Source organism: Peromyscus californicus, unplaced genomic scaffold (assembly GCF_007827085.1).
Source record: "Peromyscus californicus insignis strain IS unplaced genomic scaffold, ASM782708v3 Scaffold_4__1_contigs__length_199733344, whole genome shotgun sequence".
Classification (NCBI taxonomy): Eukaryota; Metazoa; Chordata; class Mammalia; order Rodentia; family Cricetidae; genus Peromyscus; species Peromyscus californicus.
Window position 1 is genome coordinate 129681217 of NW_026294562.1, and position 27881 is coordinate 129709097.

The 27881-nt window shown below is 39.9% G+C and overlaps 1 protein-coding gene across 3 annotated transcripts in view; it reads left to right on the forward strand.

Moving 5' to 3' along the window:
• The window catches only part of Mctp2 (multiple C2 and transmembrane domain containing 2), a 247018-nt gene extending 220383 nt beyond the window's left edge, over positions 1-26635 (forward strand). For all 3 annotated transcript variants that reach the window (XM_052763048.1, XM_052763050.1, XM_052763051.1), the window contains 4 exons: positions 719-828; positions 14402-14511; positions 21054-21151; positions 23320-26635. In XM_052763048.1, the coding sequence (XP_052619008.1) occupies positions 719-828; positions 14402-14511; positions 21054-21151; positions 23320-23388 (387 nt within the window). In that variant the 3' untranslated portion in view covers positions 23389-26635. The remainder of the gene's footprint in view (positions 1-718; positions 829-14401; positions 14512-21053; positions 21152-23319) is intronic.
• The last annotated feature ends 1246 nt before the right edge of the window (positions 26636-27881 follow it).

Here is a 27881-nt window from a genome sequence, read left to right on the forward strand (position 1 = left end):
TATAGCTACTTATCATAGTAAAATAAAGTGAAGATCTTCTATATACAAGTTAGAGGTAACAAGTTAGACAGCAGAATTCCACTTTACAAAAGGAATTGAAGACTAAGGAAGATAAGGTTATATAGTATGCCCACTTCATGAATAAATCACAGTACAGTGTCAGATCTGCCTGCAGGCTGTGACAATAGAGCTGTGCAGTCCAGCTGCCTGTAACATGTCTCTGAGGATGCTTACTCTGTTTCTGACATAACTGCCCAGGGACAACAGACGTTTTCCAGATATCTGCAGTGTGTTGGAAACACGGTTAAGATGCATCAGTTTGCATAAGAAGTCACAGTACTTGGAAATGTATTGTGTGTGCCTCCACAGGGTCCTGTTCTTACTGTGGGGCCCGTCTGAAGCACTCTCATAGAAGAGGGTTTGATGTACTTCAGATAACCTAAGGACAGAGGGGAAACCAGCTGGTCATGCTGAAGCAATTGCAGAATTCTCTGCAGGGACCCGAAGCCTCTGGTCCCATGGACCCCCCTCTTATCATCTATGGATCCTAAGACAGCGATAGGGGCTCACATTGTGAGTGGGAGTAACCAAAAGAGTGAACAGGCCTCTATATCCTGGATCAATAAACATCTTTGGAAAATGTGGCTGTTCTCTTGAAATAATTGTTTTGCTTTGTTTTCAAGTAGCTAATATAAATCTTGCTTTTTATGTTTTCTAGGAATCTGAGAAAAAGGGACTAATTGAGAGAATCTATATGGTACAGGATATTGTTTCTACTGTCCAGAACATCTTAGAGGAAGTCGCTTCATTTGGAGAAAGGATTAAGAAGTAAGTTCTGTTGATGGACAGAGGTGTATAAACTAGACCTGGCACCCACAGGATGGTAGGGTAAGAAGGGCATGGGATCCTGTAAGTGATAAGGAATGCAATGGTATTGCACAAACTGGGAGTGACCTTAGCTGCCTTATCCTTTGGGCTTGACAACTCTCAGACGCAGGGTACTTCAGAACTGGGGTGAAGATATGGCTCAGTTTACACTAGTCTAAGCACAACTATTTTCCCCTGTTTTTGAAAATAGGTTCTTTTCTCACATAATGCACCCTGATTACAGTTCCCCCTCCCTCTACTCCCCCTACTTCCTCCCCATCTCCCCTCCCACCCAGATCCATGCCCTTTCTGTCTCTCATTTGAAGAACAGACTTCTGAGAGATAACAACCAAACACGACAAACTAAAATATAATAAGATAAAACAAAAACTATCACATTGGATTTGGACAGAATAAACCAACAGAAGGAAAAGGTCCCAAGAGAAGACACAAGAATCAGAGACCCACTCATTTGCACACTCAAGAATCCCAAGAAAACATTAAACTGAAAGCCATAATATATATGCAGAGGATCTGGTACAGACCCATGCAGGCCCTGTCTGCCTCTGTCTCTGTGAGCAGGACTATTAATAATGCTCGTTTTCACTTTCAGAAATATGCTGGTTTTAACGAAAAATTGTGCATTTAAAAAATAGCGTATTTTATTCAGAAATCAGAGGGAAGCAAATATGCTTTGAAGGGTTTTTACATCTGAATCCAAGGATCCAGTGAATGATTAGAATACATTTTCTTACTTCTCCAAAAAGCTACACAACTAGTAGTATCGTAGGTTGGGTGACATGGAATTACTTCATAGCTTCTATGGGTATGCCAGGATTAGTTTGACTCTCTTTAGCATGCTAGAGAGAACATCTTTACCCTAGTAGGCCAAGTATACTATGACAAGACACATTTGCTGTTGTTCACTATTGTTATGTAAATGAGCAGGTATGATATGGTCCCCATACAATTTTCTTCATAAAAGCAAGCAAAAACAATCCAGAAGAAAAAGAAGGAAGGAAGAGAGGAAGGAAGACAGAGAGAAAGAAAGAAAAGAAGAGAAGAGAAAAGGAAGGCAGGATACATTTTCTCAAATCCAGCCTTTAATGTGCTACCCTCTACTTTTTGGCCAAAGAACTCCACTCTTTTAATGGAGACTAGTATCCATATTTTTGTTTTTATTTTATGTAGCATTGATGTGTATAAGGGCACCTTTGTCTGGTATGACATGTGAGTTTTAACTATTTTCTTTAGGTTTATAAACAGATTTTGTTCCTTCTCTGATCCAGAATTGTAGCATCTGTGTTTTGTAAATCCACACTCATGTTATTGGTCATGTCTGTGTAGGTTATTCTAAATACCTAAAGGGGATACTAGTTTTGAAATTGTAGAAGTAAAGAAATTTCAACTAGTGTTAAATACCCAGTGAAAGTTTCTATATAAAAATGCATGTGAATCCCAAGTGATGGTTAACATCAGGGAGTATATATAATAAATGTGACTTCTGTGAATACTGTGGGTTTTCAGTTAGAAGTTCAAAGTCATTGCCAGTGAACAACATTATCCTATTATCAGGGTAGTAGTTTCTGTTGTTCCTGTTGCCATATGGACACATAATCTCTCTGTAGCTCTGACCGATTGAAACTTACTATGTATCCCAGGCTGGCCAGACATGACTATGTAGTCCAAGTTGGCCTGTTACTCATGGCAGCTCTCCTGCCTCAACCTGCTGAGTGCTACAATTACAAACTTAAGCTGTGTACCTAGCTGAATGCATGTTTGGTTAAAACTGAGTCAAAAACGATGTTCAGGGGCTAGAGACAGGGCCCAGTGATTTAGAGTACTTGCTGCTCTTCCAGAGGAGCCAGGTTCAGTTCTCAGAACCCACATTAGGCAACTAAAAATTGCCTTTAATTCCAGCTCCAGGGGATCTGACAGGTCTGGCCTCAGTGGACCACCCATCTGTATTTCCTTGTACATACCTACAACCAGACACACACAAATGCACACATGCTCATAATTAAGAAAAGTAAAATTTGAAAAACAAACACTTTCAAATGCACAGGTTTCTATTAAATTTACACAGTGTATTTTTCATTCTTAATATCTTAAGAGAAAGGAATTAGAGTGCAGATTTGTGCTGACAGTGTTGACACTTTATCTGTTTTCCTAGATTTCACATGATTAACAAATCATGCCTTGGATTAGCTTCGCAAATGTCCTGAAGCATATGGAATAGTAACATACAATAAGGAGAGTGGATAAGTCTTTATTAGCTTATTTTGCTGAGAATACTATGTGTACATAGTAGCTGTAGAGGTAACAGTAGCATCAGGTGGTGACATGCTGGCCAACCACTGTGCGCAGCCAATCTACAAACAATGAATGTTTTTGTAGAATCACCCAGTGTTGAACAGAGTAGTTCCTAGCAGAGCATGGTAAAGAATTGCTTGTACAACCTAGGATCCTGAAGAGAGTGATTCAATTTGTAATCCAGGGTCACAGTCAATAAGCCTTGGAGGAGCTTGGACTTGAACCTGCTTCTGTTACTGTTATACAGTAATACTATCACTCTGCAAGAATTTTTTTTCAGTAAGAGAGAAAAAAATAGTAATAGCCAAATATAATTGTATAGCTTTAGTAGATAAGAGACAGGTAGGATACTAGGGGAAGCTTGATGAGCACAGAAGGTGACTTAAAAGAGAGGGATCTAGAAGGCAAGACTGAAGAAGCAACTAAGCAATCTCAGAATGGGAGAAGATAGTTTGTCAAAAGGTGGATGGGGGCTGCAGCAGATGGGCACCCTGTGCATAGACTCAAACCCAAACACTATGGAACAGTGGTTCTCAACCTTCCTAAAGCTGCTCCCTTTTAGTACGGTTCTTCATGTTGGGGGACCCCCGACCATTTTCGTCACTACTTTACAACTGTAATTTTGCTACTGTTATGAACAGTAATATAAATACCCATGTTTTCCAATGGTCTTTTTTTGGGGGGGTCTTGGTCCACAGGTTGAGAACTACTGTTGTAGAAGATACAAAGAGAGATGGGGAAAGCAATATGTGCATGGAATAGAGAGAAAAGTGGTGATGCTTGGAAGCAAGGCACATCACAAAAGGCCTTGAGCAGATAGAAAAAAAAAAAGTCCCTGAAAAAAAAAAAGAGTGAAGAATGTACTGGAAGCCAGAAGGATAAGAGGATGTGGAGTGGGGGCAAGGCCGAGGAAGGAAGATGATGTTTGGTCCAACTGTCTCTATCCTTAAACATCTCTCAAACACAAATGTAGCTGTTGTGTGGCTCATAATGTAAAAGGAAATGTGTCTGATGGGAGAAGAGGGCAGAGTGATTGAAGCAGGCTCCCATGTCTACAGTGCTTTTGAGGGGCAGCTGTGCCTAGCACAGCTGTGGTGGCCATGCCCGGAACGTGTTTACAGGAATGAACAGAGCACTGTTGTGCCCAGCTGCAACCCAGGAAGGCTCATGGGCTCGACTCCTATTAATTCTTTGCCTATTCATTATTACAGTGACCTTAAAGTCCCTGCTGGGCATTCAAGTGGGATGTCATGTGTCACTCTCTTGGAATTCTATTGTAATTCTGTGCTTACAAACCAGGAAAACTTCTACCCAGGCTTTGGCAACAAGGAGCATTTTGCATGAAACTCTTAGAGCAAGGCTTCCATGCTCCTTTCTGGAAGATTGTCACCAGTGCTGTATATATACATGGGAGAAACAGTGGTTTACCCTCCCTGCTTTATTTTCTCTGATTACTTTTTCTAGTATATGCAAATTTCAAATATGTTCACATAGCATGTTGAAACTCTTGGTCAGCACTACACTCTCCTGGAGAACAGGTCAGATGGTCTGAAGAGCCGAGTATACTGAATGTCCCTTGGTGGAATGATCGTTCCAACCCCATGTCCTTGAGCATCTTAGGCAAAGTTTCAAAGAGTTGGTAAGATTAAGGGATCCTAGGGACTCATTCCCGCAGAGGGCCTAGAGTAGTGGTTCTTAACTTTCCTAATGCTGAGACTCTTCAATACATTTCCTCATGTTGTGGTGACACCTAAACATGAAATTATTTTTATTACTATTTCATAATTGTAATTTTGCTATTATTATGAATCGTGATATAAATATCTGTGTTGTCCAATGGTCTTAGGTGACCCCTGTGAAAGGGTTATTCAACCTCCAGAAGGGTTGTGACACGCAAGTTGAGAACCACTGGTCTAGAGTGTAGATGACTCATTTGTATAAAATAGGACTGTCTTCACTAGGAAGTGGTGTTGGGAAAGTAGGTTAAGCACAGTTAGAATCACAGGGGACTCAGCAGAATGACAATTGCACATTTTATGTTTACCCTGAGAGAAGCATGCTAAAAGGGATGAAGAATAAAGGGCAAATGCCTAGAAGAGCATTAGCAAGCTACCATGAGAACAGTGTACATGGTGATGCCAGCTTGTTGGATATGTCATAAGAGAAAAATCTCCAGGAACGTGTGGCCAGTAGTTTGTGTTTCTGAAAGTGGAGGTATCTGAGGGCTTCACTTGTCCCAGCCTAAGAAAAAAGTAACCATTGAATTTGTCATGAATTCACCCCAACACAGCATGGAGTGGGGACCATAGGAAAGAACTGCACTCAACTTACTGGGTGGTGTCCTAATCATTTTTACTAGGTGCCTTGAAATTTACAAAACAATATCTTCACATGGGGTGAGCTCATGCTAAGAAGGTTAGCTTTTTATCCCCCACGACAAGAATTTGGAGAGCCCCCAGCTCAAGAAAACGACTCAAGTCTATGAAAATGTTTCATTAATTATTTGATTTCAAGATGGGCAAGCTGAGTTGACAAGGTTACTCAGTTATTGAGTGTGCTACAGAAGACGCCCACCAGAACTCTGGCCTTTGACATACATACACATTGCATGCCTTCTATGGGCACACACAAATGTTAAGATCACATGAATTGGCGGCTTCCTCCATCGTTCCTTACTATCCTAATCTCCACCTTAGAGCTTTGACACTTAAGTGTGGGAGAGATTATTTCCACTTTCTTGATTTGTTTGTTATACATTTAATTGCATTTTTTAAAAAAAGATTTTATTTCCTACCTGTTCCTTCCTGGTGTTTCGAAGTAAAAAACATTTTCCTCCACAGACTTCATTTCTTCTTGTATGAAATAGATTTGGGGTTTTCTATTAGATCTGCCTATCACATAAGAAACCTTTTCATCCTTTCATGGCAGTGCCTGTACATTTCAGTTTGGTTTGGAGCATTGCTCATGGCTACAAGACAATGAGTTTGTAGAGATCAGGACCAGTTTGGTGGAGGTTGATTCCTCTGTCTCACAGTGAAAGCCGCCAACAGAGCATCCCTAGAGAGGACTTCTGCTATAGGTTTTTGTAAAGATAAGAAACATTCCTTTGGTGCCTCTTTGTCTCTCAGTTGCCTTGTGCACATGAGTTGAGTTTGTCAAACATGTTTCTTCTGCATGTTCGTGGGCTTTTTAGATGGGATGCCAAGCTTACCACCCTGGAATAAACTCCCTGTGCTTTGTGATACAGTGTCCTCATATATTACTTTTTGCCTCTTTATTGCTGGAATTTATGATATATACACATGCCTAAGATTTCACAGCTGTGATTAATACTGTGGCCAGTTAGTTTTCTGTTCTTCAAAATTCCTCATGAATAGTTGTGTTTACCTTCCTCTGTTCTCTGGAAGTTTTTGATGGAGTTGGAGAATTGTCACTTCCCTTCATATTTGAGAGAATTCATTATTGAGGCATCTGGGAGTACAATTTTTTCTTAATGCTTTTAATTAAATATTCATCTCCTGTTCCCATATGTGTATATATATATATATATATATATATATATATATGTATATAATTCTGTTTTTTCTATAATTTATGTTTCTATAAGCTGTAATTTTTCTATAACTTACATTTTTATAAATTTTAACTCTTCGAGGTTAGTTTACTTAAATTGAATATTTTACTATTTTCTATTTTGTGTGTGTGTGTTCATAAATGTGTGTGGTTTATGCATATGTGTAGAGGGATGGTCATATGTAGAGGACGGAGCCGAATATCCAATGTCTTATTCTATGGCTCAACTCCTTATTGCCTTGACCAGGGTCTGCCACTGAACTGGAAGCTTGCTATTTCTGCTGGGCTGGTTGACCAGCAAGCTCTGGGGTTCTGCCTGTTTTCACTCGATTCTGAGGTTACAGGCACATGCAGCCATGCCTGGCTTTTTATATGGGTACTAGGGATTTGAACTCAGATCTCTCTGTGGCCCAGCAAGCACTTTTAATTTACTGAGCCATTTTAGCCTATATGTCCTACTTTTATATGTTAGTAAGATCTGTCCCAGCATCTTCCATTATACTTGAGAGTTGTTTTTCCTTCTTTCCTTCCTTGACAAAGACTTATCTATTAGTCTTTAGAAGGAACACTTATTTGCCTTCATGAATCTCTGCTTCCTTTTTCTCTTTCATTGCCTACATTTCCTCAGCACTTTCTGTGATCTTCACTCATTGATATTTTTTCTGCCACTTGGCAATTATATCACTTACTGTCAATCTTTCTTGTTAATGTAAAGATTTAATCTTCTACACTTTCCTGTAATCACAGCTTTAACTCCATGACAGACATTTTAGATTGTAACAGTAATCATTTGCATTCAGCTAATGCCATTTTCTGATTTTTATATTGATTTCTTCTTCAGCCAAGAAGTGTGTTGCTTAATTTAGGTTACTATGGAAATTTTCTGCACAGTTTTTTTGTTTATAGATTGAAATTTAATTCCTTTATGTTCAGAAAATATTGGCTCAACAATACCTTACTTCCATAATTTTTTCATGAAGGCTTAGTAAGCAGATTGGGTGAATTATACCTCATATACTGCCCAAGTTCAAATTGCTGTCATCATATCTTGTATGTGCTCTTAGTTTAATGGATTTCTGCTAATAGTTACTTAGAGATCTGTCAAAACAATCCACTATGACTAGGAACGATCTCTTCTTAAACTTTCTTTTTTTTTGCTTTCTATATTCTTGATGCTCTGTTCTCTGTTTTTACATATTGAAATAGTTATTTTATGAATTACCTTATTAATAATTAAAAAGTAACCTATTTATTACTAATGAAATTTTACTGTCTTGCTGACTTACATAGATGTAGATATGCCGGATTTTCTTTGTTAGTTTCATGATTGATTATTTTCTTTCAAGATACCTCGCATTGTTTCTGATCTTTCTCCTGCATCTAACACTTGGTATCTTTCCATCATAGCATATACTTGATTCAAATTTCATATGGTTACTAAGAGGTTTAGATTTAAATCTCTGATTTTTAAGTACCTTACTCATTCTTGATTTTTTAATGACTTAATTTTTTTAATGGCTTGTTATTTTCTAATGACTTTTCCATATTAACCATGGCTGTATATATAACAAACATATCAAGTTGGTCTCAACACCTGAAATCATCTGTCTCAGAATTTGTTTTCTGCTGTTCCTGCTGGGTTTTATTGATGGAGTCAGGTGCCCTTTGGTTTCAGCTGTGAACTTTCCTCCTTGGATTGCTGTGTTGGTGTGCTCAGATGTCTGGACTGGTCAGACTTACTGCTGGAGAGGATTTTGCCATGGGTCACCCTGGGCAAATACCAACTTGAGAATCTTGGTTTTTCTGCTTGTTTGTTTGGTTTGATTTGTGTGTGTGTGTGTGTGTGTGTGTGTGTGTGTGTGTGTGTGTGTGTGTGTGTGTGTGTGTTGTTTTGTTTTGTTATTGTTTTCAAATCTTTGCAATCTGTACAAATAACCTAATCTCAGATAGATAATGTCAGTCCTGTCTTCCTGGACCCCAGGTTCTGACAATATCTGTCTGGTTCCCCCTTTTCATTTACGTGGATTTTCTTTCTGTTCTTCTGCTGTGGGATGGTCTGTATGTCAAATGTGTTGCTGATTGGTCAATGAATAAATCACTGATTGGTTAGTGGCCAGGCAGGAAGTATAGGCGGGACTAACAGAGAGGAGAATTGAGAGAACAGGAAGCTGGGTGAGGGAGATACTGCCAGCCGCCGTCAGGACAAGGAAGATGTAAAGTACCGGTAAGCCACAAGCCACGTGGCAAGGTATAGATTAATAGAAATGGATTAATTTAAGCTGTAAGAACAGTTAGCAAGAAGCCTGCCACGGTCATACAGTTTGTAACCAATATAAGTCTCTGTGTTTACTTGGTCGGGTCTGAGTGGCTGCGGGACTGGCGGGTGACAGAGATTTGCCCTGACTGTGGGCCAGTCAGGAAAACTTTAGCTACATTCTTCCTCCTTTCATTCATTCTGTTTCTCACTTATTCTTCCTGTAAATACATGGACTTTATGCCATGATTTCCTATTTAATTCTTAATTTATGGAGGTTCTAGGCTTTTTTTTTCCTGTCTCTCACTCAGGTAACAGAAACAAGCTAAAAACTCCCAGTATTTGATTTTTTTAAAAAAAGGTAGAATAATGACTTTAGAATTGAGTTAAATTCTTGTATTAATTTTATTTTATCATTATATTATTTTCTTAATTCCATGTCAGCTGAATGGTGGCTTAGTTTCTTTCCAAAAATTTTTTTTCAGATCATTTGTCTACCATTTTACCCCTTTAAGAATATGTGATTTTATTGGTAGAAAGTGAATCATGATTTATATCGCTTCCTAAAAAGTGAATTCATATATTTTTAAATTTTTTATTATCTTCAGACTACTAGCTGATATAATTAGATTCCTTCTGATATTTATGTCATGTTTGCATGAGAGCAAAACAATTCAGTAGCTAAAATGTATTAAATAATTACTGCACCACACAGTGTTTGAAGTGTTTTGTATTCATCAGTTGATTGGCTAGTCTGAGCATCACTGTAAGGTAGATGAAGTTTGTCAGTTTTGCGTCTATATTATGGGAATGAAGCAGAGAGAAGCTGGATACACTACTTACGGTTTTTACTTTGGGCTAAAGAATGTTAGAACAGAAAACAGTTTTTAGTTGCACAGTACTAGCACATAATCTGCAAAGGTCAGAAGGTCATATGTTCATCCCTAACTGTGGACTTCTAGGTAAGGTAGTCTACTCATTTTGTTTCCATTATTAACAAAAATTCAAAATTACTGTTTGATATTCACATTTACTTTAGTTTTATTTTATTTCACAATGTATCCATTATGAGGATCACACATGGTCAATGAAACAATATCCTAATGTATTCTATGCCTCTTTTCTAAACCCTATCGCATTTAGCTATGAGTAGCTCTTTGGAATATATCCTGCAAGCATTTATTGTGGTAGAGACATCTATTAGTATAGTGTCCACACACCAGTAAATCCAGTAATAATTTTCTGGATGTATTGATGTCTATATTTTGATGTTTTTTTGTTTTTTTTTTTTTTTTGCTTTTTCGAGACAGTAGCTTTGCACTTGTCCTGGAACTCACTTGGTAGCCCAGGCTGGCCTCGAACTCACAGAGATCCGCCTGGCTCTGCCTCCCGAGTGCTGGGATTAAAGGCGTGCGCCACCACTTTTACTAGCTTTGAATCTCCACACTTGGGGATGGAGTGAGTGGGCTTTGTGTAGTGTCATTGTTTTCTAAATATATATGATATTGCAGAGTCTAAATATTCAAATTTTCCTTCTTATTATTTCTTTTGGTTTGTTTGTTTTTGTTTTTTGAGACAAGGTTTCTTTGTGTAGCCTTGCCTGTCCTGGAACTAGCTCTGCAGACTAGGCTGGCCTCGAACTCACAGAGATTTGCCTGCCTCTGCTTCCTATGTACTAGGATTAAAGACCTGCAGGCTATCATGCACCACCACCACTGACTTTTGTTGTTGTTTGTTTTTCCTCTTTTGGGGGACCTGCCACCTACCTCTCAAGTAAATCACACATGGAGGCTTTTTTTTTTTAAATTATGATTGCCCAGCTTTAGTTTGGCTTGTTTCTTGCCAGCTTTTTTTAATTTAAATTATCTGGTCTACCTTTTTGTCTCTGGGCTTTCCTCAATCTCTTCTGTAAATCTTATTCTTACTCTGTGGCTAGTTGTGTAGCTGGGTGGCTGGTCCCTAGAATCCTCCTCCTTCTCTGGCTACTTCCTCTCTCTCCCCAGATTTCTCCTTCTATATATTCTCTCTGCCTGCCAGCCCCACCTATCCTTTCTCCTGCCTTGCTATTGGCCTTGCTCTTTATTAGAGCGACAGGTGTTTTAGACAGGCACAGTAACACAGCTTCACAGAGTTAAACAAAAGCAACACAAACAAAAGTCACACACCTTAAAATAATATTCCCCAACAGAAGTTGTTGTTTGTTTGTTTTTGAGACAAGGTTTCTCTGTGTAGCCCTGGCTGTCTTGGAGCTTGTTCTATAGACCAGGCTGACCTCAGAGAGATGCCTATTTCTTACCTGTTTCTTAGATTATGCATTTTCTTGAAAGATTTGTTACTAATAGCGAGGTGGTTTTCTGAAAAGTAAGCACTGTGAACTGCTTTGGTAGCCATTCATATCCTGCCCCTGTGTCCTTGGGTAAGACTGTTCTTTAATTTCTTTCCACTCTGAGCTGCACCACATGTGCCACAGTCCCAACGGTGGCAAGAATAGCAGGAGGATGGCCATGAGTTGGATGCCAGCTTGAACTATATATTGAGTTCCTGGCTAGTATGAGACTGTGTTTCAAAAATTAAAAAACAGAAAAAAGTAAATGTTTTACCAAATTTACAAATTGACAAGGAAAACCAGAAAAAAATTTAGTAATGAGAACACATATTTTTATTTAAAATTTATATGTAGACTAAAATTTAATTCTTGTTTAATTCTAGAAATATATATGATACACATAGTATTAATAATACTATTTCACTGAGAACATATCATAATTCAGATTGGTTAAATCAGTTCCTCCCAATAACCTAATATTATAATTCAACTAGAGCCCTAGTTAGTTGGCTCATAACTCAGTGGTCTTATGTACTTTTCTAAACTGAGTAGAGGCAAGAAAAAACCTTCATTGGTAAGTAATGTCTAGCATAAGATAGTCAACAGTCATATTAAAAGCTATAAAAATTTGCTTTTAGGACTCTTTCCTTAGCTCAGTGGCCCATTTCCATTTTTAGTACAGCTTTTTCATTTTTAATTACTTTTTTGTTTTTTGAAATTATAATTATATCATTTCCCCCTACCCTTTCTTCCCTCCAAACCCTCCCATATTCTCCTTTCTCTCTTTCAAATTCATGGCCTCCTCTTTCGTTAATTGTTGCATCCACGCATATATGTATAAATATATACATGTATATTCCTAAATACAACCTGTTCAATTCATATAATGTCACTTGTTGGTCTGTTTTCAGGATTGAACATTTGGTATTGAATAACAAGTTGATGTGCTCTTCCCTAGGAAAGACTGTTTCTCCCACTTTAGTGTTCTTTAATTCTCTGGAGTTCTTTGTGTAGGTTGAGGCCTCCTGGGCTTTCCCATGTCCACTTGAGCTTGTCTATCATTGCTGGCCTTGATTATCTTGTGATTAGGCAGTCATGACTGTGAGACTTCATGAATGTAGCTTTTGACATTTACTAGGACACACTATCTCAACAGCACATTCCCTGTTCCTCTGGCTCTTAAAATCTTTCTGCTCCCTCTTCCTCAGTGTTCCTGAGCTTAAGTGTAGGAGTGTTTTCTAGATGTATACATTGGGACTGGACTCCCCAGCTCTGAATTTTGTGTGGTTGTGATTTTCTGTAATGGTCTCTGTCTGTTGTAAAGGGAAGTTTCTTGATGAGGGATGAGGACTAAATTGATATATGAAGATTTAGAACTAGGAACCTCTGATGAAAGAAACTATGTAATGATTGTCTTATTAAGCTAACACTATTTAAATTCCATGCTGAACTTAGAAGGAATGGATTTTCTTTCATCTCTCCTCCTGGTGGATGCCTGGATTTCCTCCTAACCTATATTCTGTTTTTCTCTTAAACTCTAATAAAATTGTCCTCTAGATTTTTCCAAAAGGTACACAAATTTGCTTAATATGAACATAATAATCATTATACCTCTCAATGGATAAACATTTAAGAAATATTGATAATCATCCGAGCTACTTGCAGTTCATCATTATTGGTGAAATCATGACTATTTATTTATGCTGTGTGTGTATGGTATACGAATGTGTGTGTGCACAGTGTCCTGTGGGTGCAGCTGCTCCTATGAAAACATGCATTGCATCAAGAGGAAGATGCCAGGTGTTCTGCTCTCTGCCTCTCTACCTTTCTCCTTTGAGGCAGTCTCTCACTACACCTGGAGCTTTCTGTTTCAGCCGGGGTGGTCATCAAGTGAGCTCTTGCGAGTCAACCCCTAGTCACTCCCCGGTGGGATTGCAGGGCGGGTAGCCGTGCCTGTTTTATGGATTTGGGTTGGTTGGTTGGTTTGTTTGGTGGTGTTGTTTTCTAATGCTGGTATTGGGGATCTGAACTCAGCTCCTCATGCTTACCCAGCAAACAGGTTTACTTACCCAGCCATGTCCCCAGCCCGCCCTGAATATTGATTATTTATACAAACCAGTCTCAATTTGCTCGTCCATAAAACATGGCTAGTATCTAAAAGGCAGAATTATTAGGAGCTGCGCAGTCCAGATACATGAACATAATATATGACACTTAATGGCCTGAGGGCTAGCTTATTTTGATTCCTCTGAAATGATCCAGTATTTCTCCTCATTTTCTCCAAACAAAGACCACAGAAAAAGTTCTATGTACTCCCAGTCCAGGGCAGTCCATCCATAAATCTTTTGTCCATGAAGGTGAAGCAGTGGTTGGAAAGTCTAGGTCCAGCTGGGAGCTTGGGAGGTAGGCAGGTTTTTGAGGACTGCACAGTGCTGCTCACACTGCATTCACTCCCATAGCCCGTGTTCTAGGGCCCCATTTGCACACATAATCGTGAAAATCCAGCAATAAGAATCTCCCTTTTCTACACCTTTCCTAGCCACTGTGTGTTCCCTGAGAGAGAAGCATTGGCTTAGAAATGACTTAACTAACGATTAGTATTGCAGAGACGTAGGCACCAATGCATTATGGCGGGACTGCTGTCCTCAGTCCCCGTGCAGTGTGGGAAGGGTTTTGTTGGAGACGGATGGCTTGAGGAAGCCAGTGTTGCTGATTTTCTGACAAGTTCGGCACTAACTGGTTTTCTGATAGTCTCCTCATTAAGATTTCTCAGGTACCCAGTCAGGCATGCTGTCAGTTTAGCAGAATTTTATCTTCAGGTTTTATCTATTAGAGGCACACACACACACACACACACACACACACACACACACACACACATACACACACACACACGTATGTATGTATGTATGTATGTATGTATGTGTGTATGTGTGTATACACCATGCTTAAAGAAACTTTTTAAATTGACCTTATTTTATAACTACACCAGAAATACAAATGATGTGATGACTCTGTGGCAGTTTTTCAGCATCAGATGAACTGACACTAATGTGGTTTGTCCACAGTGTGTTTAACTGGACGGTCCCCTTCCTTTCTCTGCTGGCCTGTTTGATTCTGGCCATAGCCACAGTGGCTTTGTATTTCATCCCTCTCCGGTACATCGTTCTGCTCTGGGGTAAGTTTGCCATGATCCTTTGGCTAGCAGGCAGTTCCAGGTAAGAACAAATTATTCATTTTTAAAGTACAACCATAAACTTTAAATGTGCTCTTGTTACCAATTAAACATGAGATTAAGGAAAACGTTTGGGAAATGAAAACTTCCAGGACCTTTCTGCAAAGGCCGGTTGCATAAGGGCTCCATGTGGATATTTATAAGCCTTGTGCAGAATCACAATCAAATGAAACTATGATCAGGCTTCCTATTTCCCTTTAGGCTTTCCTGGTCATAAATCCCTTTGAATAATATATGGCTGTGGCCTAGTAACTTTCCAGACACACTGTGGTTCAAATGGTGGGCACACACCTGCATGTTGCCTTTTATAGACAGTAAAACTGGGTCTGGCCACCGCCTGACTTCTCTGATGCTTCACCTCAAGTGCAGGAAAGAAATAAGCTAACCTCAGAGTTAAATCCAGAAGCAGTGGGGTGATGAGTGGACATCTGTGACTGCCTGGGCAGTGGGTGAAAGAGGAAGAAGCTCTTGTTTGCAGGGGATAGGGCTTGCCTGCATAACCTTTAGCCACTTTGAGAAAGCCGCGAGAAAAGTGGTGATGTGACCTTGGCACCCATTTCATGACTAGATTTCACATTCAAGCAAGCAGCTGGACAAAAATGGAAGCCTCTTTGTGAACTGCCGTATCTTTGCTGGGATGACAAAGAGAGTGTCCTAGGATCATGCTCATGTTGTCATTGACGGAAGAGCCAGCAGCCTTTGTCTTAGGCCCATTGCCGAATCCCCCATCTTCATCATTTCATGGGCTCTTGACATGAAGATATTCAGAGACGTCCTGAAGACGAGAGACTGCCGGGATGCATTCACCTGTAAACAACAACAGAGAGCCTGGAAATGAAGATCCAAGCTACACCCTCTTCTAGAGCCATCAAGAAATTCTTCCAAGATGGGGCTGGTAAAGGGAAACTGCTGATGAAAATAGCCAAAGTGGACATGAGGAAATGGGAGGAGTTATTGGAGAAATGAAATAACTCAAAAGAATACAGAGCAGCAAGGAGCGGGAGAGGGTAATTCGGTCATTCTCTATGTCATTTTGGAGGTGAAATTCTCCTTTTTAAATGTTGTATTTATTCTCTCATACCATACAACTTGACTGCAGCTTCCCCTCCCCCTACACCTCCTGCCCCCTCCCACCTTCCCTCTCCCCGAGAACCACTCCCAGTCCTAGTCTCCCACCAGAAAAGAGCAGGCCTCCTAGTGATATCAACCAAACATGGTATGACAAGATACACTAAGACCAGGTACAAACCTTCACATCAAGGCTGGGTGAGGCAACCCAGTTGGAGAAGAAAGTCCCCAAAGCATGCAAAAGAGTCAGAGACAGCCCCACTTCACTGTCAGGAGTTCCCCCCAAATACCAAGCTAACAACCATAACATATATACTGAGGACCTAGTGCAGACCCATGCAGGCTCCGTGATTGCCACTTGAGTCTCTGTGAGCCCCCATGAACCCTGCTTAGTTGATTCCGGGGGGTGTACTCTCCTGGTATCCTAGGAGGTGAAATCTTAAAGAAGGCTCTCTCCATTGTAGCCAGTCAAAGGAAGAACATATTCTAATTCCTTCTTCATGGAGTTTTGACTTAAAAATATTAGGCATGAATGAGGATCAAGTAGGAAGTTTGAAACAGTGCTACATTGTATAGATAAAATAATTTTATCTTCCTTCATTTTTGTAAGTATTTATTTTCAAATCCAATTTCCATTTACCTTTGGCACTTAGATGTTACCTTCTCACCAGATGTGGTTGACAATGATAAGTCTTTGGCTACTATCTTGTTCATGTTGAGTTGAGTGGCACAGTCAGCTGTTAAACATGATATATAGTTGATTATCCTTCTGAGCATCGTTCCTTCAAGGAAGAAGGCTGATACAGTCTTTCCTATATTTCCTCAAGAGAGTGTTTCCCTGAATGCTGTGACCCACTTTTCTAGATGTTTAAGTCCCATATATACTGACATAGCATGTGCCTCTCACCTGTGCATACTCTCCTCTGTATTTTAAAACATTAGTAATCCCTTGAATTACTAATATATAAAACTATATACAATATGGTAAATAATTGGCATGCTCTATTTTTAGGGAGTGGCAAGGGAAAAGTCAGCCTAGGTTCAGCACAGACATTTCTTTTGCTAACATATTTGATGCCTAACTGTCTAATACAGGGATGTGGAGTTCAGATATGGAGAGCCTACATGGTTGTGTTTCCTCTTCTGGTTGTCAGTTTTGGCAGTCCAGTGCCTCTTTCTATTTACCCAAATCACTTCGACTTCTGATTTCATCTTCTCGCATCTTGGCAGCTTTCTAACATCTCTAAACTTAATAAAAACCCTTTTCTATTTGCTTTTCAGTTTGTGGATGATATTGTTCAATAGTGTGGAGCTCATTCTGCTCTCATTGGCCCAAACAAATCTTTTCAGTCTTTCATTCCGGTTGCTTAGTTCTACCCTCTAAGCTTATTGATCAGTTTACTAACTGGTAAGGGAGTCCAAGCCTTAACCATTAATACATGGTGGCTTGCCTCCTCTCCTCATGCAAAACAAATTAATTATTAGTTAGTTGTTAATTAGTTATGAGTTAGTTATTAGTTAGCATAATGTCAGAGAATATTCCTGCATGTCCTTGAAATGATTATATCCCTTGTAGACTCACACCTTGTCACACAGAAAAAGTTACATGTATATGCCTAAAACTTTCGTTGCTCCTTCTAACCTTATTAAGGTTTACATGGCTTATCCTAAAAGTTATCTGTTAATTTTTGTTGACTGCTAAAGCAGATGAATTAGTATCAAAAACTGACGGCTTCAACCCTTTGGAAAAATCAACCAAATTTTAGTCACTATATGTCATATTTTATATATTAAATACTTTTTGTAGATGCATTTCAGGTCCAGATATTATTTGACAAAAACCTATGAAAACAGCTTAACTTCAGTACTCTCCTGAGAAAAACTGGACTCAGAAAATTCACCATGAGGTTTTGACAGGTGAAACACTGTCTTTGCTCTTTGGCTTGGTAGTGCGTAGTGTAGGCATCTGAGTGTAAACAGTATGTACAAAATAGTTGGAAATTCGAGCAATTGACTCTGAATGCTCATAGTTGTGTTCCATAAAGATGACCTACTATGGCACCTACCACTTCTTTATTTTGGGAGAGTGATTTTGCAAATTTCCACAAAGGTTCAGTTATAAAAAAAAAAAAATCTGAAATCAGCCTTAGGAAGTTTTTCTACCATACTTTGCTAACTTGTATGATGCATACATTTCTAGAAGTCTCTATGGTACTTTGCTGACCTGTGTGATATATACACTTCCAGAAGGCCACACATTTCCACAGTTCAGTCCAATGCATTTTTTTTCTTTTGAGATGTTTTCCTTAATTTCTTTGATTCTATCCTTTATTGTGGATGCTGTCCTTATTGTCTATCAGTTCTGGTCTGAGACACTTCCATAGCTGGAAGGTAGATAAAAACTCCTCATCTACATTTGGAGCTGTTTTTAAGAAGGAACCCTGACCCAGTCACTTATGTTTCCATTTGAGAACATGGTGTGGTCACATGGAAGGAACTCAGGATTTGACAGAACCAGCATGGCTGCTCTGTCTTACACTCAGTCAAAGTGCTGTACTTGGAACTGTGCACAATGTACTCAAGTACTTGATAGACAGTGACATTCTATGCCACGTGGTTGTTATTGTGTTACGAAAATGCAAAGCAGAAACATAATTTCTCCAGGTGATTTTTTTTCCCTATTGGAGGCCTCAGCGCCATTAATTGATCTGTATGTTATATGATCTGGGACTACTCACCAATGACTTCATTACCAAATGTTCTGCCTCACAATTTGCATCTCATTTGACTTTTTTTTTTCTTGGCTAGCAATAGCAACAAAAGATAACTCTCTATCCGTATCGTTTCGGTTTTTAAAAAGTCTAAAATTATGACTAGTATTCATTGGATCAAGATACAACTTTCGTGTTTGGGTATGTGCTCCCAAAATAGTGTGTGTGATGACGAATAGCACAGAGACCTTTTTCATCACTACCTCCTTGTGGTATTATCTAAGTAGCATCTACAGTGCTGACTCCAGTTACCCTGTATTGTTGGATAATTGCAGATGATAAAATCCTTGCCTATCTTACTCCACCTGAGTCTATCATCAACCCTGGAAACTACAGAGGGAAAGTTTCTATTATAAAGATTGCATTGTCAGAAATCTTGGGCCCATGAGGGTTAAGTGATGTACCTGAAATCACAGTTAATACGTTATGAAGCTAGAATGGGAGCCCGAGTATGCCTGTACCTTTGCTGTTGCCCTGTTACCCCATAAAGTTGACCAAGGAGTCTATGATGTCCTCTTCATACTTGATCTCACATAATAGATAATTTTACAGAATACCTGAAATTGTTCAACCTAAGATACCTTCAAAATAAGCTAAGCTTCTGAAGCACGCAAGCCGCATACCTTGTGATTTTTATTCCAAGTTTTTCAAACATAGTCAGTCTCACTGCATTGTGGTCTACTTCTGCCTTTATGGGTGCGTCTGAGCTGCTGTGCAGGTTTGTAATCTTCTCAGTGACTAAGAATGCAGTGTTTTGATCGGCTGTGATATTATCCCTGCCTTGCTGTTCGTTGTAAAGGCTCCAGATGCGCACACTATATATAATTAACAATAGAAGATACATCTTTTCTCAATACGTCTTTGTCTCCCTTCATCACTTTGCCTTGTCTGTTTTTCTTTTGCCAAAAAGCCCATGCTACAATTAAATGTCTTTAGAATAACACAGTGAGAGTATTTTAGTTTAAAGGAACGCTGGGGGGAATTTTAGTTCCAAACACGAAGCTTGCTGTGGGGGTAGAGGGAAGAAAGGCAGAGTGCAGCTTTGACTTGAAGGAAAGGGGAGCATTACTGAGATCCTTCCCCAGCCCAACCACCAAGCCACCATTTACTCATGAACAATGGCCGGCTCCCATTTGCAAAGCAGATGTAAATCTGACCCCCCAAAGAAAGGACTGGAGGTTGTCATTGTGTCAGGTACAATGCCATGCAGGAAGTCTAGTCCTAAGATGAAAGCAAAGTCATATTTAATGAACAAAGGGAAACATCAAACCTTTTATGTGATGGGAACTGTTGAACTTGGCTTCTGAGTAGGAGCCATTCAGAGCACAACTAAGCTGAGCATTCATTCAGCATCATTGGGACAGGCGGGCCTTCAGATATGATCCTTGTTAAACAAGCACCCTGTGGCAAAACTTCAGAAGGCCACCTAGTCTTTCTGCTTCTAAAACTCAACATGAAAAAAAAAGGGGGTTGACATTTGGTGAAAAGACTATAGCTTAGGAGATCTGGATAAGGCAGAGGCACCCCAAGGAGCAGAGTAGAAGACAAAAGAAGGTTGGGAGGAATCTCTCTCTGCAGAGGAATCCAGGTTCTGGGCATGCCCAGGAACTCCAGATGCACAGCTGAAGACTGACAGAGGCTGCATGGTCACTTGGCATCTTGAACATTGAACCTCATCCTCATTCCTGCTATCCCCATTCTAAGTTAGTGCAGACTCCGTTGCCTGGACAAACACGTGTGCCAGTGTTGCAGTCCATAAATGAAGTTAGTCACCACAGTACGATAATTTTCCAATAATAACTTTTCACAGTTTCTGCCAGCAACGTGCAATCAACATGTCAAGTTCTGTTCTGCAGCGAGAGAAAAGGATCCTGTGAAAATGAGTGGAGGGAGAGAGTGAGGGGGGCTGCAGCTTCCTTCCACCCACTAGAGCCCTCATCCTCCTCTCCCCATAGCTAGGTTTTGTCCAGAGTGTCCAAGCAGGGACTTGTTTTGACTAGTAAAGGCCTTTTCCCACCTGGGACACTTGTTTCCCTAGCAGAGGAGGCTCTTAGCGGTGGTTACCGAAAGAACCAATCGGCTCCCCTGTTTTAGCCCATGGTTCTGCAGTCCTGCTGCTAGGACTCTAATGGGATTTTCACAGCTGAAGAAGGAGAGGCTCCTGTCCACTGCACGACCCTCCATCATTTCAGGACAAAGTTGTTTTTTTTTTTTGTGAATGATGCCGCATGACAGCAACGTGTGCATGACTGGATGTTCAGTAATTGTTTTCACGCTGATTTTTAGTTGTGAATATCTCTCCTTTCCCCACTCAGGCATGTTTGCAAAGATAGATGGTAGACAGGTAGATAGAGATAGAGGATAGATAGATAGATAGATAGATAGATAGATAGATAGGTAGGTAGGTAGATAGACAGACAGACAGACAGACAGACAGACAGACAGACAGATAGATAGATAGATAGATAGATAGATAGATAGATAGGTAGATAGATAGATAGATAGGTAGATAGATAGACAGACAGACAGACAGACAGACAGACAGACAGACAGATAGATAGATAGATAGATAGATAGATAGATAGATGGGTAAATAGATGGGTAGATAGACATGAATGATAAACACATTGTATTTTTGTTTTGTAGGCATAAATAAATTTACTAAGAAGCTTCGAAACCCTTATTCCATCGACAATAACGAGCTCCTTGACTTTCTCTCCAGGGTACCCTCAGACGTTCAGAAGGTAGGTGATGATTGGTCACCACCCACAGGGGCACCAGCATTGGGTTCTTGCCAGCCCTAGAGATTTGGAAGGGCATATGGCTGTGCTTGTGTGAGTAATTGAGATAAGGAATCAGAAAATCCCTAAAGAGTTCTTTCTGGGAGGCGGTGGGGAGAAGAACTAGCCCTTTGTCCAAAGTAGATAATGACTGGGGAAAATCCTGCAGAAGAGTTACTTAGGAGTGAATCTGGATCTCATACTGAGCAACTATGGGGCTGCGGCATTGGCCTCATTTTGATTTCTTGCCTCCCTGAAGAGAGTGAGATGAACTCAGAGGAGTCGCATGAGATCCAGTGCTGAGGGGTACTGCTTATTTTCTTGGTTCTCCAGATGGCAGTCGTTTGAGGGGAAGGAGGAGACAAGAGGATTATTCTTTTTATTCCTTTCTTGCCCCAATTATCTCTTCAGCCTCCCCTCTATCCTCTTTCGTCTAAAGATTTAGGAATGCTGAGGGCAGAGCCCCTACTTACTCTGATACGCACAGATGAGGAGGTGGTGGGAAATCAAATTTGAGATCAATTGCAAGTATTATTCACAGGGAATGCTCACTTAGTCCAGCAGCGCCTCAATTTTGTGGATGCACAGAGATTAACAAAGGCAACAATAACAGAAAGTCCCAAAGAATGGCCCCATCCGGGGTCCTGCGGACTTGCCTGCACCAGAGCCAGAGGGAGGCAGGCAGGCAGTGATTTCGCTAATGGAGAAGAGTGACCACTGAGTAGGTAAAGGGGGAGAGCGTGGCATGAAGCATCATCAAGATGATCAAAGGCACCGTCTTTTATTGTCTGGGAGAACCCCAAATCAAGCATTGATTTTCATCTGCAGGCCAATGTAGCATAATTGGCTTCTCAGGATCTTCAGATGGATTATGGACACATGGGACTAAAGTTCTCAAGGGCCCTTTTCCCCTTCATTTTACAGTCTAGAAATTAAAACGGACTCTGTGATTCTTAAATAAATAAAAAAAAAGCAACAACAAAACCACACAAACAAAAAACTTTTACTTCGTCACCTAAACCCGTTAAAATTAATTCTATAAGGCTATATTTACTCTCTAGCATTTTCATGACATAATTGAGGAATAATAACCTGGCCTTTGTTGGCTCTATATTTAAGACTGACAGTTATATTACCTTATGTTATCCTGGGGGACTTTCACAAAATCCAAGATGGGAAGGATGAATTTTTCTTTTTGTTTATCTGGTTTGGGCAAAGGGTAGCCTAATGGCAGAAATGCTGAAATGAATATGTGGCCAATAACACAAATGCATTCTATCCCCAGCCTACCAGAGCGACACATGAAAACATTATGCTTGCAGTGTACCATCACTTGGGTTACAGTGTGAGTTCACACAGCATCTGTGAATAGAAATTTCTCATCAACCCCATCTCTCCATGGTCCTGGCAACAGCCCTTGGAGTGTTCACCCAGATATACTTGGTATATTCACAGAGAAGATACATATGACAAAACATTTGAAAGAGGATCCTCCATGCATTAGCATGAGTCTCCCTGTCCCACCAAGGGTACTTTTGAATGACAATGATAGTTTGCCTCTGGGGACTCCCCCAGTGTTCATGTTTATCACAGATGTTCTAGCCATTACACTGTAAGTCAAATTAATTTTAAAGAACATCTACAAAAGTTTGGGGCCTAGTATCAATTTCAATATTTGCCCCTTGCCCTTCGGTAAAATTCATGACTGTAAGAGGCTGAATGTTCCCCCATCATTGCAGTACTTTGAAATGAATAATACTCAGTAAGTTGTGTCATAACATATGATCAATAACCCCAAGAGGCAGTTATTAGGTTATTTATGGTAGAAAGCTGGTATAAGCAAGACCAAGATCAGGCAGCAGTGGTGAGTTAACTAGAAGCCCATAGAAGCCCATGCATCTCATTAGAAAAAAATCTGCTTTTAATACTTTGGTTTCAAGAAATGATGCATGACTTCTGAAACCCTTCCTGCAATTAATCCCCCCCGCCCCACCATCCTGTGTTTAAAAACTGATTCATTACCTTTGAATCTTCCATCCTTTGCCTTGCGGTGTCCTTGGGGAGCCATTAACACACTCTGCAGTGAGCTAGGGTTACCTAACTGCCAGCATCATGTCTGTTTGTTTTCACAGGTGCAGTATGCGGAGCTAAAGCTCTGTGGCAGCCACAGCCCACTTCGGAAGAAGCGGAGTACTGTCTAGGGCTCACTCTGGCTGAGGACTCCAGCATCCTATGTGTAGCTGATCAGACCTCTGTCTTGGCTGCTCCAGTGGTACCCAGGTGTCCTGAAATGGGTGCTCTGTGCAGTCCTCTCATCATCCTCTATTCTCGTCACGTATTCAGATGCACACACCTGCACACATGTCCCCATGCACGGGTATCTCAGATGCCTAGACAGTCAACCCAACCGAAGGTGTCAAGTCTGAAACTGTGAGAGTCTTTTATTCATTTGTAGGTAGGACATAAAACAAGGGGTCCGCATATCTGAACACTGTCCTTGGTTCCAGAATGATGCTCAACTTATTTCAATCCCTTCAGCCGATTTTTACTAAGATTCAGTTATTTCCATCAGGGACTTGTGGCTCACACTTGTAATCCCAGCAGTGAAGAAGCTAAGGCAGGGCAGTCACAAGCTACATGTCAGCCCAGGAGCCGTGCCACACTAGCCTCTGCTCCATTACAGTCATAAAATGCAGCATCAACAGAGGTGTACTTATTTCCAGTCTTGATCTGCCACTTGTTTCTAATTCTTTCCATCCAGATAATGTACATTAGAAAATGAACATTTTGCAACTTCTAGAATTAACCCAAATAGTTTGAAATCAGCTGTGATTACTCAAGACCTCTTTGTGTATTTGGTGACCCCTTAGTATTGGATGCCAGCCTGTATCACATCTCAGCTGTTGTAGGCAGGGGGTATCCTTGAAGGTCCCAAGGAGCCACTCATTTGAAGAGTAAGGATTTCATGATAGTATTTTGCTGCTGTAAAAATGCCATTTCTTCCAACTTCAGTTTTTGCTTATTACCAAAACAAGATGTCGATATGCATCCTCAGAAAGATGGTGGGGGTTGGGGGAGACAAATTAGTAAATTCAGAAAGTTTCTAGAAATATGAAAGTATGAAGGGGCTTACTTAGAGACTCTTAGTGAAATATAAGCATTTCAGTTACCCAGTGTTTTGAGCAGACAGTTAAAATGTTTTGGGCTCCCTGAATTTGTCTTGTTTTTTCCTGACGGTCAAAATGATATATAGACAATAACAGCTTATTTCAAAACCCTGTTCATACAAAACAACCACCCAAAAGTCCTCTGTAAATAGCGTCAGAGTCCCAAGCAACTGGCCCTCCACAGCATACCCTGCCAATTTAAAAACAATTAATTTTGTGCATATAGAAAATATGTACAGATACCTTTGTGTTAAGATTATATTTAAGCTTCCAAATCTATATTTCATTGACACATACTTGCTATGTGCAGGTTTGTATATATATACTGTAAAGAAACGTTGAGGTAAAAAGACCTAATTTACTTATGTTTCCTTCTTTCTTTGTTGCTGCATTGTAATTTAATAATCTCCAAACAAAATGTTTTATGAAAAATGCCAAAGATTCTAAACTTTATCATCTCACGTCTGTTTTTCTTCATATTCTGCTTCCTGGTTTCTTTGTGGCAGAGCCCGATCTCTGCATGATTTGATTTACTTCAAGTTAATGAAGCTGGCTGGAAAAGAGCCTTGAGGAGAGTCTAAAAGCCCCAGGAAATCTGTTAGTTGTACATACAATAGATACTCGAGAACTTCTTTGTCTAACCAGTTACTCAATCTTCTGTGTAAACAATACTGCATTGTCTCATCCCTGTCATCCAGTTTATCATAGTCTGTCATTTAGTAACGACCCAAGGCAGACATCTTTAAGCCGCCTCGCGTGAGATCTGATCAGTCATTGGAATGAAAACTTTGAGGAGTGAAATAACCCCTTATTTATTTAAATGTGGATCCCATCCTTCATGACTGTTCTTTTGCTTTAGAATTTCTAAATGAAATAATTTTCCTGACAAAAAGGTATCATTAGTGAGACTTCTTTCCTCTGTAGCCCAAATAGAACTCACAGTATTAAATTCAGGACACAAATGCCAGCTGGTATTTGAGAGCAGGACAGGGCCAACTTTTCCTAAACTCTCTACTGAAGATAATTGCTAGTTGATTAAATTGACATTGCATGTGAGAAAATGAGTGTTTGTTGGAAGTGAAATGTTAAGATTTATATAATTATTATAGTTGTACAGGTCTAATCCTTACAGACTCTGCCTTAGCCCAGGATCTCAGAGAATCACAATCACTATAATTTGATACTTTATCCATCTTGAAGAAGCACCTGTTACACACTGTGGGCAGAACTATTGTCCTTGTATGCATGACACCATAACTATCATGAATTTCCTTTTCCTTCTTCCACTGTTTGATATTCAAAAGGAAGATTTGTTCTAACCCAAGATCTTAGCAACTTCTTCAAGATTTTTCTTCTTCTTTCTGAGAATTTTTACAATTTGCATTTCTAGACAGCAGTCCTTTGACATGTACAGATTTGCCAGCATGACAGTTTGTATGCTTTGATACCAGTATTGAATAACATGCGTGATACTAGAATGGAGTCACTGCAGTACCACAGCAGTGAATCTGATAGCCAATGGCCACTCTAAAGACAGAAGAGCCAAATGAAAGCAAAATTCCTACACCTCAACAGTCCAGACACAAGTCTTTGGAGCCTGGCTCCCTAGTGACCCCAAATTCCTTACACAGACATCTGGAGCCTAACCCCTAAACACTCACAATGATTTACACAAACGACCAGTGCTGTGGGATATTTGTACACTGTGTGAAAATGTATTGCTATGATTGGTATAATAAAAAGCTAAACGGCTAATAGCTAGGCAGGAGGTATAGGTAGACTTCCAGGGACAGAGAGGGTTTTGGGAAGAAAAAGATGGGGTTGTCAGCCAGACATGGAGAGGAAATGGGAGGTGCAAGATGGAAGAAAGGGAATGGCATGTGGCAGAACATAGATTTTAAAAAATGGATTCATTTAAGTTACAAGAGCTAGTTAGAAACAAGCCCAAGCTACAGGCTGAACTTTCATAATTAATAAGAAGTCTCCAGGTCATTATTTGGGAGCTGGCTGGCAGGTCAGAGAAAGATTTGACTCCTTTAAAACATGAGTCTTGTTATAAAACTTACAGTTTAAAGAGGTACTAAGAGGTCTATCTGTCTCCTCAGACATGGGCCAACACAAGAGATCCACTATGAAAAGATTAAGTAACTTCTCTTTTACTTGCAATGACATAACTTCCATCTGCTTCTTTGAGTGGCATGATTTTCTCTCTATAGAAACTCACTCACTGCTTTATTGGAGTGTATTTCAATAAATTATATGTTGATGTCTTGGTAAATTATTTTATTAGTACATCACTGTCTTTCCTATGTTGGTTTGCATGGCAACTATTATGTGCCTAAGAGGCAGGTAGCATATGCAGTGTGGATACTCTGAATGAAGGTTGAATCACATCCAGGGAAAGATGGACTACAAGGTACAAGATACAGCCACATAAATCAGAGTGTGCAAAATCCACTTAATGACTTTGTAAAAATTTCAAGATTCCATATTCATATTATTCAAATTGAAGATAATTAAGTGGGAATGCTAAAGTTGTGTGAAGTATTCACGTTTCTCTTCTTGATCCCATATTCACGTTTATAGCACTGCCAAAATATCTTAAAGGCTTGTCTCCCGGACTTGGGCCAGGAGTCCTCTCAGATATATTTGTTTTTATTCATTGTGCTTTTATCTAATCTTCAAACCTATAAAATGTAGTCAGTCAAGGGTTGGTGTAGTATTGCTTCCATCCTGATGGCCCTGGCCACCCTGCAAGTCCACTGTTTGCAATATTCTACCTATCATGGAAATGGTAGCAACCACATTGAGCTGGGTTAGTTTTCATTCATGTTATCCCTTTCACTTATGATATCTACCCCTACAATTTCTGACTAAGTAGATTCTATTCTTCAAACCATTCAAAGTTCTCCTGCTCTGATGATGTTACCTTTGTCTTTGTGCTATATGAGTTTCCACTTCCTACTGCAGCATAACATGATGAGGGCATCCGATGGTGAATTGGAGAGTGTTAATGCACATCTTTTACAAAAACATTATTGTCATCATGAAGTACCTACATCCTAATTACCTTCCCAATTCCCTGCCTTCAAACACTATTATCCAATAATTTAAAGATCAAGGTTTGGGCCAGGTGGTGGTAATGCATGCCTTTAATCCCAGCACTCAGGAGGCAGAGGCAGGTGAATTTCTGAGGCCAGCCTGGTCTACAAAGTGAGTTCCAGGAAAGGCACAAAGCTACACAGAGAAACCCTGTCTCAAAAAACCAAAAAAAAAAGAAAATCAAGGTTTGAAGAAATGAATTCCAGAGGGTTCACCAAAACATCAAGAAATCTTTACATCTGCTGTAGGTCAGCGCTCCCAAAGGCCTTGACCCTACTATTCTCTACTAAACATGCCAGCATGTAAGCCACTCGGAAAACACGTGCCTAACAGCACAATCACAGGCCATTTGTTTTTGTGTTTTTTCATATGTTGCTATTGGAGAAAGGGAATATTCAGGATAGACTCTTGTTCAGATCCTGGAT